The 14,577-nt window shown below is 57.0% G+C and overlaps 2 protein-coding genes across 3 annotated transcripts; one reads left to right on the plus strand and one right to left on the minus strand.

Moving 5' to 3' along the window:
- Positions 1-227: 227 nt before the first annotated feature.
- Positions 228-12,618, plus strand: LOC121673451 (membralin-like). 2 transcript variants are annotated; one of them, XM_042046750.1, is made up of 11 exons: positions 228-859; positions 2,714-2,980; positions 3,259-3,424; positions 5,541-5,651; positions 6,547-6,669; positions 6,990-7,090; positions 7,963-8,020; positions 8,357-8,440; positions 8,935-9,067; positions 9,428-9,527; positions 10,187-12,618. In XM_042046750.1, exons 1-11 carry the CDS (start codon positions 635-637, stop codon positions 10,976-10,978), a joined length of 2,160 nt encoding a protein of 719 aa, XP_041902684.1. In that variant the 5' UTR covers positions 228-634; the 3' UTR covers positions 10,979-12,618. The 2 variants fall into 2 exon arrangements, with proteins under 2 accessions (XP_041902684.1, XP_041902686.1); XM_042046752.1 differs by having other exon boundaries at positions 3,259-3,370.
- On the minus strand, positions 12,547-14,571 carry LOC121673452 (glutamate receptor ionotropic, NMDA 3B-like). Its single transcript, XM_042046753.1, has 5 exons — positions 14,559-14,571; positions 14,313-14,477; positions 14,018-14,085; positions 13,555-13,887; positions 12,547-13,149 (listed from the first exon to the last, which is right to left on the minus strand). The coding sequence occupies exons 2-5, from the start codon at positions 14,466-14,468 to the stop codon at positions 13,113-13,115; spliced, it is 594 nt and encodes a 197-aa protein (XP_041902687.1). The 5' UTR covers positions 14,469-14,477; positions 14,559-14,571; the 3' UTR covers positions 12,547-13,112.
- Between the last annotated feature and the right edge of the window lie 6 nt (positions 14,572-14,577).

The raw sequence follows: 14,577 nt of genomic DNA on the forward strand, positions 1-14,577 counted from the left end.
CGCGCCTTTCTTCACATGGTTATTGTCTCAGGAGATGCGTGCTGGTTTTTTATTCTGGATCTTTCTGCTTTGCCGAATTTTTTTGCCTTTTCCAGGCCGAGGTGCCTCCCGGAGGTGCCGGCCGCGCGCGCTGCATGGCGGGAGATCTTTCATTTGCATGAAGGCGGGGCAGGTCCGGAGCGTGTCCTCCACCGTCCCGTCGTGCCCTGGGCGCGCGTGCGCGCGCACGCGCGGAGCCGCCGTGGCCGGCGGAGGAAGATGGCGGCGGAGTGCTGAGGGAGGGGACGGGACCGCGCCGGGACAGCTGAGCCGCCCTCCGCGCCCGGGCTCCGCCGCGCCGCTCCGCCCCGCCGAGGGACCCCCATGGCCGCGGGAACAGCCCGGCAGCCGCGTCCCTGCTGTGTCTGCTCCGGCCGCCCAGCTCCCGGGCCCCGCTGAGCGCTCAGGCCTGACCCGCTGGGCCTGACCCGCCGCCGCCCCGAAGCGTCTGCGCCGGGCAGGGGCCGGGGAGGGGGACGGAGTCAGCGCCGGCCCCGCGCCCGCGGCCCCTCCGCAGAACCCGCCCGGTCCCAGCCAGCCCTGCGGAGGAACAGCAGCCTTTTCGGGCCCAGCCCTCACCAGCCCCGCCGTCAGGATGTCCGAGAACCAGCCGAACGCCAACAACCACCACCCGGCCAACAACGCCGGGGCCGCCGGCGGCAACAACCGGGGTGTCCGCAACCCCAACCTCAACCAGAACCCCCTGATCAACGTGCGCGACCGCCTCTTCCACGCGCTGTTCTTCAAGATGGCAGTGACCTACGCGCGCCTCTTCCCTCCCTCCTTCCGCCGCGTCTTCGAGTTCTTCGTTCTCCTCAAGGTGAGGGGCAGCTCCTCCTGCCAGCCCGCGGCCGGGCTGAGGGCAGGAATTTCCTTAGAAACACAAAAAGTCGTGCCTTCGCCAGAGGTAGCAGGCTGTGTTTGGACCACACACTCCGAGCTGTCCCTGGGGCTCCCGTGGGCCCCTCCTGTGAGGAAGACATTAGTCTCCATGGTGGTCCTGGTGTTCCTTGCACTCTGGAACTCTCCCAGATCTGTAAATCAAAAGGAAATTGCTGAGCCAGCTTGCTGGGCAGCCAGGCTGGCTCGAGGCAGGAGAGGTTTCAATTTCTGTTTCCGAGCAATCGCACTTTTTGGGTACATTTCCCACATGACATACTGGATTGTTGGAGTTCTGCTGGAGTCTTGTCTTTTCTGGAAGCAGTTAGAGCCCAGCCCTGTTCTAACCCTGTTTCTTTCAGCAGTGCCAGGGATGTGTCACTGTGCTCTGAGGTGACCCCACCTGTCTGCTGGGTGATGGGGACCTCCCAGAGGGGCCTGTCAGTGTCCAGGGGTGACTGCCTGTAGGTAAAATCCTGCTCCGTGACTTCCAGGATGGGAAATTAGAGTAAGGAGAAGGGGAGAGCAGCTTGGCAGACGACAGGAGCACACTCCTCTGGGTTGCTGCAATTCAGCAAGAAAACATTCAGCACAGCTTGTCTCATACTGCACGGAAACATTTGGGTTTTTCACATCCCTGTTCCCTCTCCCAGTTGTACAGCTGGATCCCAGCAGGCAGGCTAGGATAGGGATGGTGCTAAAGGTGCAGTGGTCAGGCAGAGTGGCTGGGAGCAGTTTGTCTTCCTTCTGCCTCTGATCACAGCTCTCCCATAGAAGGACAAACTTCCTCAGGGCTCTGTGGAGAGCAGCATGCAGGGTCAGAGGTCAGCAGCCTGCTCCCAGCTCTCCAGCTGCTAGCAGGAGGGAAGTGGGAGCCCACATTCCCATCTGGAGCTGTGGGATTGCCTCTGGTTCTGCTGTGGCTCCTGCAACCAGGGAGGTGGCTCTGCTCTACCTCCCCTCATGTCTCCCTGTGCAGCTCCTCTGCAGAGTGATGTTTACCAGGCTGTTTGTTCATCACAAATAGGTCAGGACAGCAGGGCTGATGAGGACAGAGCAGCGCAGGGCGGCTGGGAAGGGAGGTGTGAGCTCAGCAGTGCCGCTCGCTGTGCCAGCCATGCTCAGAGCTCTGAAATTTGGACATCTCTGCACTCCAGGGAACAAGTTTTTTTAGTCCGCTCTGCTTTGCTGTGGTTTATGGCCATTCCTGGGCTTGAGGCAAGGCAAGGAGCTGTGGTGCTCTGTGCACTCAGTCTCAGAGGCCAGCTCAACCATCCCGAGGCAGGACCTGTTCTTTGGGACAACGGATCGGGCACGGGTTTGGGTCTTCCTGCCCAGGAGTAGGTTGGCTTTGCTTAAGGTTTGCTTTATTCTACCTTTACAAAGCTGGGCAAGCTTCTCTACGTTTCAGCAGGAAACTTTGTGCTGAGAAGGGAAGGGTTGGAAGGCACGGACATGTTTCCATTTCCTTCAGTGTGCCTTGTGGCCTCATCCCACACCAGTGCTGTGTGTGGTTGGTTTTGGGGACGCTGGTGGTTACAGGACCTGTGCTTTCAGAAGGCTGTCACTGTCAGCTCTGGGCTCGTGAAAGGAGCAGTTGGTTCCTGCTGCCTTTGGCGCGTTCCCTGCCGGAACTGCCGAGGTCTGGCTGCTGCGTTGTTGATGCAGGGAAGCACTGAAGCTCTCGTCCGCTTGCCAGTCTACTTGTCCAAATTCTCCTGGTGTTTCCCAGGCAGAGAAGAGCTGGTGATAACTAGGGGGTCTGACAGTCTCTGCCTTGTTTCCTGCCCTTTAGGCTCTCTTCGTGCTCTTCATCCTGGCCTACATCCACATCGCCTTCTCCCGCTCGCCCATCAACTGCCTGGAGCACGTGCGGGATAAGTGGCCCCGCGACGGCATCTTGCGGGTGGAAATCCAGCGCAACTCCAGCCGGGCCCCCATCTTCCTGCAGTTCTGTGGGGTCGAGAAGTTCCCAGGAATGGTGGTGGAGTCCACGACTGAGGAAGAGGAGGAGGAAGAGGAAGAAATGACTGTGGATATGTTTGAAAACAGCTCCATCAAGGTAAGGACGCGCTCCCTGTGTACGGTGGAGAGGGAAGCCTGGGTGTTGGGTTGGAGAGAAGTGCAGGTTGGAAGTGAAGTCCCTGTGTGATCCCTCGGTCTCCTGGAAACACAGCATGTTCCTTGGCTGCTCCTGGGTCCCCACGTTGGCCTCTGATGGTTTGACGGAGAAAGTGTCCTTTTATGCATGGGGAGGCCTTCATGTGGATCGAGAGAGCATGGCAGGTGGGAGGTGAAGAGGCTGCTGACGTGGCTTTCCCTACTCTGGTTTTCCAACAGTTTGAGCTGGATATTGAGCCCAAGGTGTTCCTCAAGCCATCCCGAGTGAGCAGCACTGAGCTGCCACACAACGACAGCCAGGAGTTCTCGTTTAGTGACGCAGCCACTAAAGGTATGCAGCCTCTGCGGGAGACTGTGTCCGAGTTTGAGATGCTAGCCCGAGCAGGTAATCACACCTTCACTGCTACCTGTGCTCCTCCTTCCTCCCCTCATCATCCTCCCCACATGTCCCTTTCCTGGCTCCTTGGGGCACCTGCACAGTAACCTTAAATGTCTTCCTGATGTGTTTACCTGTGGTTAATCGTGTCAGTACTAACAGCAGACCCTCAGTGAGCTCTGCTCTGAAGCTGGGGGGATGCTGGGGGTTGGGGGAAGGCTGGGTTAGAAAATTTGCCAGGCCAAGAGGCTTCAGATCGACCACGGGTGAACGAAGGCTCTTGGCCTGGCAGGTTCCTGCGATGATCGGTGTTGGGTATCTCAGCCTGAACCCCCTGTTCTGAGCCATTCACTGTCCCCTGCAATCCACAGGGATCCCCTGACAGCGACATTCCTTCAAGCATGAACAGGGTTTGGGCTGTGTTCTGGGTGCTGAGCCAACACCAGCACTTGGAGCCGCCGATTTGCTACAGTTAATTAATCCCGAAAGCCACCAAGCGGGTTTTGGTGGATTGCGATACAGTGCTGCTGTTCCACTCAGATGTTCCCTGGCCTTATCCCACCCATTTCCTGCCTGACCTAAGCTGCTCAGGCTCTGTAAACTCCAGAGGGAGATTTAGTAGCTTTGTATTATTTAAAATGGAATTCCAGTGGGGAAAGTGGTTAAGGTGCGAAATCTACTAAAGAATATTTATCTTAAAATAGAACTTGGGACCTGGATTCTTTGTCTTTTTCCACAAAATTTGCCAAAAATTTGCCTCTTTCTCCACACTGTTGTCTCTGTGAAGGCTGGAATTCTTTGCTCTGCAGATACACTGGGGTTGTGGCTATGGAGCAGGATGAGACTGGACAATGTCCTGTTCCTTGGTCTTGCAGTGGATTTGCTTGGTGCTCCTCCAGAGCTCATTAATCCTGAATTAAAGGTCATTAAGACCAGAGAGCAGTAAATGTTTTTGGTGCAGGACCTTTATTGCTGGTGCCCGGGTTCTGAGGAGAGTCACGTTGTGCTGGGCTGGGGCACTGGTGGGAAGTCCCTTGTTTTGCTGAATGCCTAGTTGGAAACGTTCCAGAAAAGGAGAGGGAGAGAACAGGCTGTTTTCCAGATTAGTTACAAAATTCACATATTTAAGTCAGTCCCAAATACCTATTTTATTGTTTTTTCTAGGTTTTCTGTCTTCTCAGTGCACCAAATTTGATGTTTAGTCAGAATATTTTACCATGAAAAAATATTTTATTCTACAAAGGAAGTAATTGTTTGTTGATATTTAAACCCTTGATTTCCTTTTGAGCTTAAAGCTGTTTATAATGGAAACAAAAGACAAACCCAACAGCCCAGCTTGTGTTTGCTGCCCAGTAAGGGGATCAGGGGATCTCTGTCAGTGCTGGGTCAGGTGTGGCTCTGTTCAGGTCTTGTGTCCCTTTAACTGTCGCTGTGGTGCCGGGAGCTGCCTGACAGCTGCCTCCCCCCTCCTGGAGATAGACCCTGGCAGTCTGAAAGAGCAGGGATTAAATTGCTTGGCTCTGGCTTAGTGGGAGGTTTTTTCCTTTCAGAGATGATGTAGCAAAAAAACCATCTCTTTGGATCCTTCCTTGGAGAAAAAAAAAAAAATGGGGAAACTTCAGGCACCACCAGTTTTTGGGAAAGCTGTAATTGCTGCTGCCTTCAGTTCTGACATGTAATTGCAGCACTGACCTCAGTCCCCTGGGAAGTGCAGGGTTCTTGCCTCTGGAGCACTTACTTGCTGTCCAGCAGGTGTAAAGTGGATTTTCCTGCTGGTTCCCAAACAACGTGGGAAGCAGAAATTGAACAGAGCAAAAACAAGTGGCTCTGGGCTTGCCAGGCAAAGATGTGGGCAGGTTCTGGGCAGAGCTTGGAACTGCTGCCCTGAAGCTTTCCTAGAAGTCTCACATAAAGGACTAATGTCAAGGGAATGGGCTGCAATTCCAGAGAGTTTGCATTGATTTATGTTTAATTGGCTGAGGGAAGCCTGGAGCCCGCGTTTGCAACCAGTTCCCTTTTCAAGAACATGATGGGAGGGAGGGAACCCAGAGGGGCTGTTTCTTCGTGGTGGCTGTTTGCAGATGTGGGTGTTGAGTCTCCCTGTCTCCCCATGTCTCTCTCCCAGTGTGGCCACAGGAAGAGTACATTGTGGAATACTCTCTGGAATACGGCTTCCTGCGCCTGTCCCAGAGCACGCGGCAGCGCCTCAGCATCCCCGTCATGGTGGTGACCCTTGGTGAGTGGGAGCCAGCCCAGGCAGGGCAGGAGGCTCAGGGGTGGGTGCAGGGGTGGGTACCTGCAGTGCAGAGACCTCCACACCATCTCTGGGAACTCTTGCTGAAGTCGATGGCACTCGCTTCCCACGCGGGAGAGCTGCTGTGCGCAGCCTGTCTGCCTTTAGTAGGTCACAGCTTTCCAGGAGGAGCCTTCTGAAATGGTGGAGCCTGGTTCAGTGAGCCCTGATGTCATGCCCAGCACAGTTTTCCCACATGGACCAGGGAAGAGCTTTCTCCCTGGCTGAAGGCACTGAAGCTCTGGGCTCAGTGTGGAGCAGCAGGGTTTGAGCCTGGTGGCCAGAGCAGCTGTGCAGGTGTTGGGGACAGTGCTCAGAGATCTGTCACACCGTGTGTGCTGCTGTGCCCCTGTGAGCACCAGTGGGTCATTTCCCTGAACAGTGTTCTCTTCTCCTGGTGTTTGCTCCATTAAAGCTTGTCCAAGTCAGGAACACAGCCTCAGACCTTCTCGTGCCTGTGAATCTCTGTATCAATCAGAGTGGAGCTCGTTACTTCCTCCCACTCAAGCTGAAGCAGAGCTGGATGGGGGTTAAGCAGTTTTCCTGTGCAGTCAGGGTGAGCCCAGGAGATAGGCTGAGCCTAGAGGGTAAATTCCCTTTTTGTCTGTGCCAGCACAGTGTGATGGCCCTGACAATCCTTAAGGCCCGACTGCCATTAGCACTTTAATGTGGCTGGATCTGTCAGGGGGTGACACTTTCCCTCCCAGTCCTGCCAAATTTGGTTTTACTGCCTCAGATCCACATGCAGGTGCAGCTCTGCTGGCACAGGTATCCTTCACCTCGTGCCTTTGTGGCTCCAGGTGTGAACAGTGTGAAAGGGTTTTTGTGTTCTCTCTAGATCCTACCAGGGATCAGTGCTTTGGGGACAGGTTCAGCCGCCTGCTGCTGGATGAGTTCCTGGGCTACGATGACATCCTGATGTCGAGTGTCAAAGCTTTAGCTGAAAACGAGGAAAACAAAGGTAAGGCCTGGAGGAGTTGCAGCAGCGGCTGCTAGGAGCAGTGGGTGTTTGCTCTGTGGATGCCTGACTATCATCTTCTGACTATTGATTAATCTGTAATGCAAGGAGCAGCTCCCTGTGTTATTGTCAAGGACAAAATGAGAGAGGCAGGAGGGGAGAGGTGTCTGGAAATGTGATTTCCTCCCGCCTCACCGCCCTGCATGACAATGAATGCTGCTCTGAGGATTTGCTCCAAATCCTGTTTCTTTAGCAGGCACTGGAGCTTGGTTCTTAGTCTGCACATTAATCACACTGAGCTCGTGTTCGTGCTTTTTTTCCAGGTTTCCTTCGCAATGTGGTGTCCGGGGAGCACTATCGCTTTGTCAGCATGTGGATGGCCAGGACGTCCTACCTGGCAGCCTTTGTCATCATGGTCATCTTTGTAAGTCACCGTGAGCCGGGCAGTGCCCAGCCTGGTGCTGGGCAGCGAGTGGTTGGCGCTACAGCAGAGCTCTCATCTGATTTCAAAGTGTAGTTGGTGGAGGATGAGGCTCTACTCTGGGGCATTTTTTTATTTGGTTGGTTTGGTTTTTTTTTTAGTTTCTAAAGTCCACCAGTGAAATGAGTGGGAGAGCTGACCTAGAATGCAGTGCTGTTTCCATTGTCAAAAGGGAGCTGCTGTTAATTTCTGAGTGTCCTTAGTACACTCCAGCTGTCAGCACAGGGTGCAGACATTTGTCCTCTGAGACTTTTAAGAACAGCCCAGACTGATTTGCCAGGAGTGATCAAGATAAACCAAGTGATGATGTGTGAGATGAGGTGTTCTCAGATACACATCAGACAAGATCCCAGGCGATAACTACCCCGTGTTTGTTGTCTTGGGTGGCTGTGGGTGACTGTCTCTTTGTGTGTGGCTGTCCCACCCACTGGGGCAGGTCTGTCCACAATCACACTGTGGGCACTGAGGAGGAGCCGAGTGCAGGGAGGTGCTGGGAGCTGCGGGAGGAGCAGGATAGAGGACGGGAGAATCCCTGCTCCCAGCTCTGTGGGTTGGCGTGGCCACAGCGCAAACATTCAGGATTGGTCCCTTTACAAACAAATCCCTTACTGTCTGTTCCCCTGCAGCAGCACAGAGATTAATTGCTGTTTGTGAAGCCCTAATTACTCTTTGGGAAATGGCTCTGCACAGCTCCAGCTAATGAACGTGGGATGTGCAAGCCCTGGCTCACCCGGGCCTCTGCCGCAGTGCGATTCCGTGTGATTCCCTGCATCCGTGGGGCTCTAATCTGCCTCCCCTTCTCTCTCCTGTTCCAGACTCTCTCTGTCTCGATGCTGCTGCGCTACTCACACCATCAGATCTTTGTCTTCATTGGTAAGGACTGGCTGAGGGGTTTGGGTTGTGCTGGGCACTGTGCCTGCTCCAGCATGGGGTGTTGTAGAGTCACAGCAGGTTTGGGTTGGAAGGGCCTTGAGGATCATTAGTTCCAGTTTAGAAGGGTAGCTTCTAAATTGTACCTGCCTGTATCTGCACAGGGAATACATCCTCCTGCTCCCAGTCACTGCACTTGCCAGAGCTTTTCTCTGTCCTGAGAAGTATTGGCTGGGGACAGGGGATGTGGCTGCACTGAGCGGGCAGTACCGTGGGGTGGAAGGTTCTGTGACCCCCCCCCGATCCTCTCTGTGCCACAGCTTGTTTTCCTTCTTGCAGTTGACCTGTTACAGATGCTGGAGATGAACATGACCATTGCGTTCCCTGCTGCTCCGCTCCTCACTGTCATCCTGGCTCTGGTCGGTAAGGACTTGCCTCACTGCTTGTGTCTGCAGCACATCCCTCTGGGATCTGTGGGAAGTCTAATTCCCTGTTCCGAGCTGGCCGCGGCAGGTGGTTACTGTGGCTGCTCATCACAAGGCAGAAGGCTCTGGAATTTGATGGCACAGTGAGCTCCATTGTCCTTCTGGGTCCCCTGGAAAAGCAGCAGTTTGTTGGGAAATCCCAGAATCCAAAGCTTTGTCTGTCCCTGGAGCTCTGTTGCAGATTCACACTCTGTGGCCACGTTGCATTTGTACAATTTAAATTTAAAAAGCAGCAAAACCCCCCCTGAAATCTGCACGGCGGGAGGCAGCTGATCCCTGGGACATTGCAGGTGGAATGTTCTTGGCCGTAGCTGCTGCCATAAGCAGAGCCCAGTTACCTGCCCTGGGCAGGTGCAGTCACAGCCCTGCTCCGAGGTGACAGAGAACCCCTTCCCATGCCCTGCCATGTGCTGATGTCCCCTCTGTCCCCAGGTATGGAGGCCATAATGTCCGAGTTCTTCAATGACACCACAACCGCATTCTACATCATCCTCATCGTGTGGCTGGCGGACCAGTACGACGCGATCTGCTGCCACACCAACACCAGCAAGAGGCACTGGCTCAGGTAAGGGCTGGCTGTGGCCACATCCCCTCTGCCTGTCCTCCTCCAGCTGCTCTGAGTCCTTCCCAGCACCCTCAGGCACAGCAGCCTCCACTCCTAAGGCTGTTATCTGTGTGGCTCCTTGGGAGCTGCCCCACACGTCACAGGGTCCAAAGTGCAATTTCTCTGCTTTGGGTTTGGGCCTGGATCTTGGAATCACCTTGATCTTCCCCAGCCCCTTGTTTTTTACTGCTGATAGACAGGCAACTCTAATTACCTGTTAATGAGTCTGTGTCATCCTGGGCAAAGTGCCCCAGCTCAGGCTGGTGTTGGGAGGAGAAGGGAGCTCACATTTTTCCTGATCTTTCCTGCCTTCTTGTCCAGATTCTTCTACTTGTACCACTTTGCCTTCTATGCCTACCACTACCGCTTCAACGGGCAGTACAGCAGCCTGGCACTTGTCACCTCCTGGCTCTTCATCCAGGTGAGTCCCTGCAGGGCTGCTGCACCTTGGGGGCGTTTGTCAAACTTCCTCTCAAGCTGGGTTGGAGGAGAGATCCTTATTTCTGCAAGAGATAGAATTAAGTGTGGTTTGGAAATGGGGCAGCAGAATGAGGCTGTGGAAGAGGGGATTACTGAATTGCTGCCTCCAGTCTAGCTGTGGGCCTGACAATAACTTGGTGCCACAGGGGTGTTGGGAAGGATTTCTGTCCTGTCCTTCTGGAATAAATCCCGGGGAGGGTCTGCCTTGCAGAGGAGCTGTTCGGGTCTGTGCAGTGAGGATGCTGGCAGAACCAGCTCCAAGCTGATGTCTCCAATATCCTGGATCAAGCATACCTGTTGGGTGTCTCTGGTTGTTGACCTGCTGCAGGGTGGGAACAGGGAATAGAGGATGGGCCAGAGGAATGCTGTCATCCTTCTTTTCCCAGGCTTTGAAAGGGAAGAGGGGTTGTTCTCTCTTGCCCGTCTTCAGAGGGAAACTATAAAGCAGCTTGCAGTAGTCATAGTGGAAGGGATAGATCTTTCCAAACTTGCTGCTGACCTTCTGGCTGTCAAAGCAGCTGGATTCTCCAGGAGAAGTTTGGTTTTCTTGGGATATGGTGGCCCAGACCCAGGGTGACGCCTTTCCCTTTCCTCCACCAGCACTCGATGATTTACTTCTTCCACCACTATGAGCTGCCAGCCATCCTGCAGCAGATCCGGATCCAGGAGATGCTGCTGCAGAACCAGCAGGTCGGGCAGGGCACCCAGACCACGCTGCAGGACAACCTCAACAACAACACCACAGCTGCCCCAGTCGAGGCCGGGGGCCGCCGAGCCCTTCTGGCCGCCGGGCCCCCTGGGGAGGGCAGCAGTCCGGCCGCCCTGACCCCCGGCGAGGCCTCCAGCGTCATCGCCGCCGCCGCCTCCGTGGGCAGCGACCTGAACTGGGTGGCCGAGACGGCCGCGATCGTGACAGAGGCCTCGTTTCTGTCTGACCTGAGCACAACCCTCCTGGAGCCCACCATGGTGCACGAAGCCGTGGCCAACGGGACCCCTCAGGAGGTGGCCACGGCCTCCGGGTTGGTTGCCCGCATCAGGGTCAGCAGCGACCACCCGGAGACAGCCGTGGGCTCCATCACCATTGAGGTCACCTCAAAGTCCGTGGTGGCCGCAGCAGATGCTCCCCCAGCTGCTGGGGCTGCGCTGCAGGAGGGGGCAGGCCCCAGCCCCTCCCTTCCCAAGCAGACTGAGGCTCTGGAGGGCTCAGACAGCCGAGCAAAACCCAGTGGCAAGAACTGCATGGGCAGCAGCAGCGTGGCAGAGCCCCTGCCAGCCTCGGGGGGGGACAGCGACCAGGACAGAGGTTTTGAGGATCAAGGGGAGAGCAGCCCTTGCCCAGCACCAGCAGAGAGAACACCCAGCTCAGAGCCAAGCTCCAGGAACCTGTCCTGAGCCCCGTTGCTGTTGCTGTTGCTGTTGCCCTGGACTGCCGGGAAGGCATTTGGATTTTGTTTGTTACTATTTCTCACTTCACCATCATCCTTAACCCATGGATCCCTCTGAGCAGAGCCAGAGCAGCTGGGACAGAGCAGGGCTGCGGTGACCTCCCTTCCCTGGGGAAGGCATGGGGGGCTGTGGGAAGGATTGGGAGGGTTTGGTCCCTTGGCCCACACAAGTCTGGGGCACCTCTGAGGCCACAGGTGAGCCAGCTGCCTGTTCCCACCCTGCCCCGCTCGTGCCCTGGCTTTTCCTTGTCCCCAGTCCCCAGCTTTGCCCCTGCAGCTGCGTTTGCAGTCCGAGTGCTGATCCCAGGTGAGAGCTGACCTGGGACAGGCCACGCATGTGGCAGCTTTGTGGTTAGAGTAGGAGTGGATAGAGCAGGCAGAGAGTGTCCAGCCCCTGTGGGAGAGCCACAGAAGCGATTCCTGGTCACCTTTCCTGCTCCTGAGGGGAGGAGGAGCTTTGACCTCCCCCAGGCACAAGGTCTGCCCAGGCCAGGGCACAACCAAAACAGAAGCTGCAGTTCAGCCCCCTTTTTTCTGTCCTTGAACTTCCCGTGGTGGGTGGGTTGGGAGTGGAAGGTGCTGTGTCCGGGTGGGAGCTGCCATCCCAGGAGCCATGAGTGGTGCTTGGTGGGTGCAGCCATGCTGCAGTGGGTGTCTGGAGAGGTGTAGGGCAAGGGCAGCAGCTCTGTCCTGCACAGCTCTGCTCTGGATGAGGCAGCTGCTTTCCAGTGCCTTGTCCCTCCCGTGGGACACGTTTGTGTTTAGGATCAGCCGCATCCCAGAGGAGAGAGTGGCTCCTCATGCTTAGAGTGTTGCATGAGCTGGTTTAGCAAAGAACCAAAACACTAAAGCCAAGACATTTCAGCTGGTTTTCCCCCATTTCCCTGGCAGTGGAGGTGAGGCTGGCAGAGCCTGACCCCTCTGCCAAGAGGCTGAGCTGGGGGGGTGCTGCCTGTGGACCCCTGCAGAGGGGGCAGATCCATGCCAGGATGTGCTGGAAGGGGTGTTTGTGCAGGGAGGTGGAGCAGAGTGAGGCGGGATGAAGCTCTGGGAGAACCATGGTGGGACAGGGCAGGGACAGGAGGTGACACATGGGCACTTAGCTCTTGGGGACAGCTGGGTCCCTGCACAGATGTCCCCGAGTTCAGTGTTGTCCCCCTATGGCTGAGCAGTGTCTGGAGTCCATCTCCCTTGGAGGGCTCCGTGCGTTTCAGTGTTTCCTTGTCAATAGGAGGGGGCTCAGAGCCCCCTCTTCACCCCTCTGCCTTTCCCACCTGGGTGCCCCATTTTTGGTTTTCCCTTTTGCCTGGGGCAGCTGTGGTGTTGCTCCAGGGCAGGGGAGACCCTGCTGTGACCAGCAGGTCAAATCTTGTTGCTGCCAGCACTCCTGAGAAGGGGACTTGTGGCCAACTGGCTCCCAGCCTCTGGAGTGCCAGGAATGACCGTAGGCTTTTCAGAGGAGTGGGTGGGAGGGGAAGAGGGGACACCAAACCAAATGATTTGATGAATGAAGAGTAGAGTTCATTCTATTTAATTAATGTACAAAATGTGTTTGTATATAATAATAAATATTATCTCTTAACAGCTCCTGCAGCGCTGCCCCATGTCGTGCCCATGGCTGTGCTGGGCTGACGTGTGGGAGTCCTGGGGGCACGGGGGTGCAGCGAGGTGAATGCTCAGTCCTGGGGGTGCCTCCTCCTGCCGTCCTGGGGTGTCACCATCTGTCCCCTTGCAGTGTGCAGAGGGCCGAGCACCAACCCTGTCCCGGCCATAGCTCAGTGATGCTGGGCTGCCTCCGCGCCAGGGGAGGGGCTGCAGGGCTCCGAGTCCTTCCACAGCCGCCTGTGGTGGGATATGGGGAGCTATTCCTTGTCCTCAGCGGGGAGCAGAGCCCTGAGCCGCAGCCTGTCCCGCTCCCTGTGCAGCGTCTCCATCTGCACCCTCCGCCTGAGGAAGGCTCCGGTTCTGCTTTGCGGTGGCTCTTTGCGGCTTTGCCGCCCTGGAGCTGCCTCTCCAGAGGGAGGTTCCGGTCTCGGCTTGTCCTCCTGCCCCATCCATGTGGGAGCCTCCTCTGCCTCTTCCTAATCGCTGCCGTCCTGCGGCGGGGCTGAGCTGGGCCTGCGGAGGAGGGAAGGGAAAGGGAAGGGTTATGCTTAGCCCAGGCTTAGCCGAGTTTGGGATGCTGCTGAAAGAGGAAAAGCAGACTTTGTCTTCCTTCGTCATCTTTATTTACGTGGTGTAAAACCAGAACCGGGGCACGGGGCTCGGCGTTGTCCGGGCACTGTGGGGACCTCTCATCCCAATTCAACCCCCCAAAAAGAACCTTCCGGCCCTTCAAACCCCCACTGCCGGCAGGAGGGACGGGAGGAACAGACAAAGGCTCCAGAGTTGGGGCAGCCCCGGGACATCCCCCCTCCCTTTTTCCTTCCACTCTCTCTGAGCCGGAGGAGCGGGTGGCCTGCCCCGCCCCGGCAGAGCAGCCTGTCCTGGGGTGCTTCGAGGGGTCCCTGCCTCTCACCTCACCTCTCCTCCCGGGCTTCCTCGGTGGCCAGCGGAGCGGGCAGTGCCCGGCCGCCCTTGGTGGTGCCCAGCACGGACACCAGCTCGCTCTTCCTCAGCAGCGCCGCGCGCAGCTGCTCCCGCATCTCCTGGATCTTCTCCTCCAGCTCCCGGAGCTCGTTCTCACCGGCCGCCCTGTCCAGGGGCTGCAGCGGCCGCCCGTTCCCGGGGTGCCACGGAGACCCCTCAGCCTCGGGGGGGGCTTTGTCCAGCTGGAAGCGCACCCGCCGTGCCTCCTTCCGCAGGGCGCTCCAGGGCTGTGCTGCCGCCGGGGCCGACCTCGGCTGGGGCTCGCACCTGTGTGGGGAGGGTGGAAGGGCTGAACTGGGATCTGGCTGTTGTGGGGTCCCTCTGCAGCCCCCCCAGAACTCTGGGTCTCCACAGGGGGGAGGAGGAGAGCGGGGCAGGCTCCCAATCCCAGCTTTACCTCTGCTCCAGCTTCAGCTGCTGGCTCTTCCGCTCCTCCGTGCCCATGTTCAGAGCCCGATGGATTTTCTGTGGGGAGCAAGGGAAGAGTGAGCTGGGGGGTGATGGTCTGGGGTTAACAGGCCAGGGATTAATTAATTGGAGGGTGATGGTCTGGAGGTGACGGTTCAGGGGTTAAACGGGGCTTGGTGGTCCGGGGCTGGAGGAGGGCAGAGGTGGTGCAATTTAAGAAGGAGCAGCGACATGGGGTCAGGGGTCTTTGAGGTGCTGTGTGAGCCTCTTCCCCCTGGCCCCACCTGGCTCGTGTGCAGCCAGTAGTTGAATTTCTTCTTGCGCCGGATGCGGGGCAGGACGAGGCGGTAGAAGACGTGCTCGCCCAGCGAGGTGAGCAGGGAGCCGCTCAGCCCGATGCACAGCAGCACGAACAGCCCCGAGAAGTGGTAGATGCCCATCTGCAGGGTCTGTGGGCAGCAGGGGGTGTGGGCCGGGCTGCGGGGGGTGTCAGACCCCAGACCCCCCCCCCGGCCGAGGAGCCGCCGCACCTCAGTGACAGCGAAGACG

This window comes from Corvus kubaryi, unplaced genomic scaffold (assembly GCF_017639235.1).
Source record: "Corvus kubaryi isolate FWS band 111438036 unplaced genomic scaffold, C.kubaryi_AGA036_p1.0 65444, whole genome shotgun sequence".
NCBI lineage: Eukaryota > Metazoa > Chordata > Aves > Passeriformes > Corvidae > Corvus > Corvus kubaryi.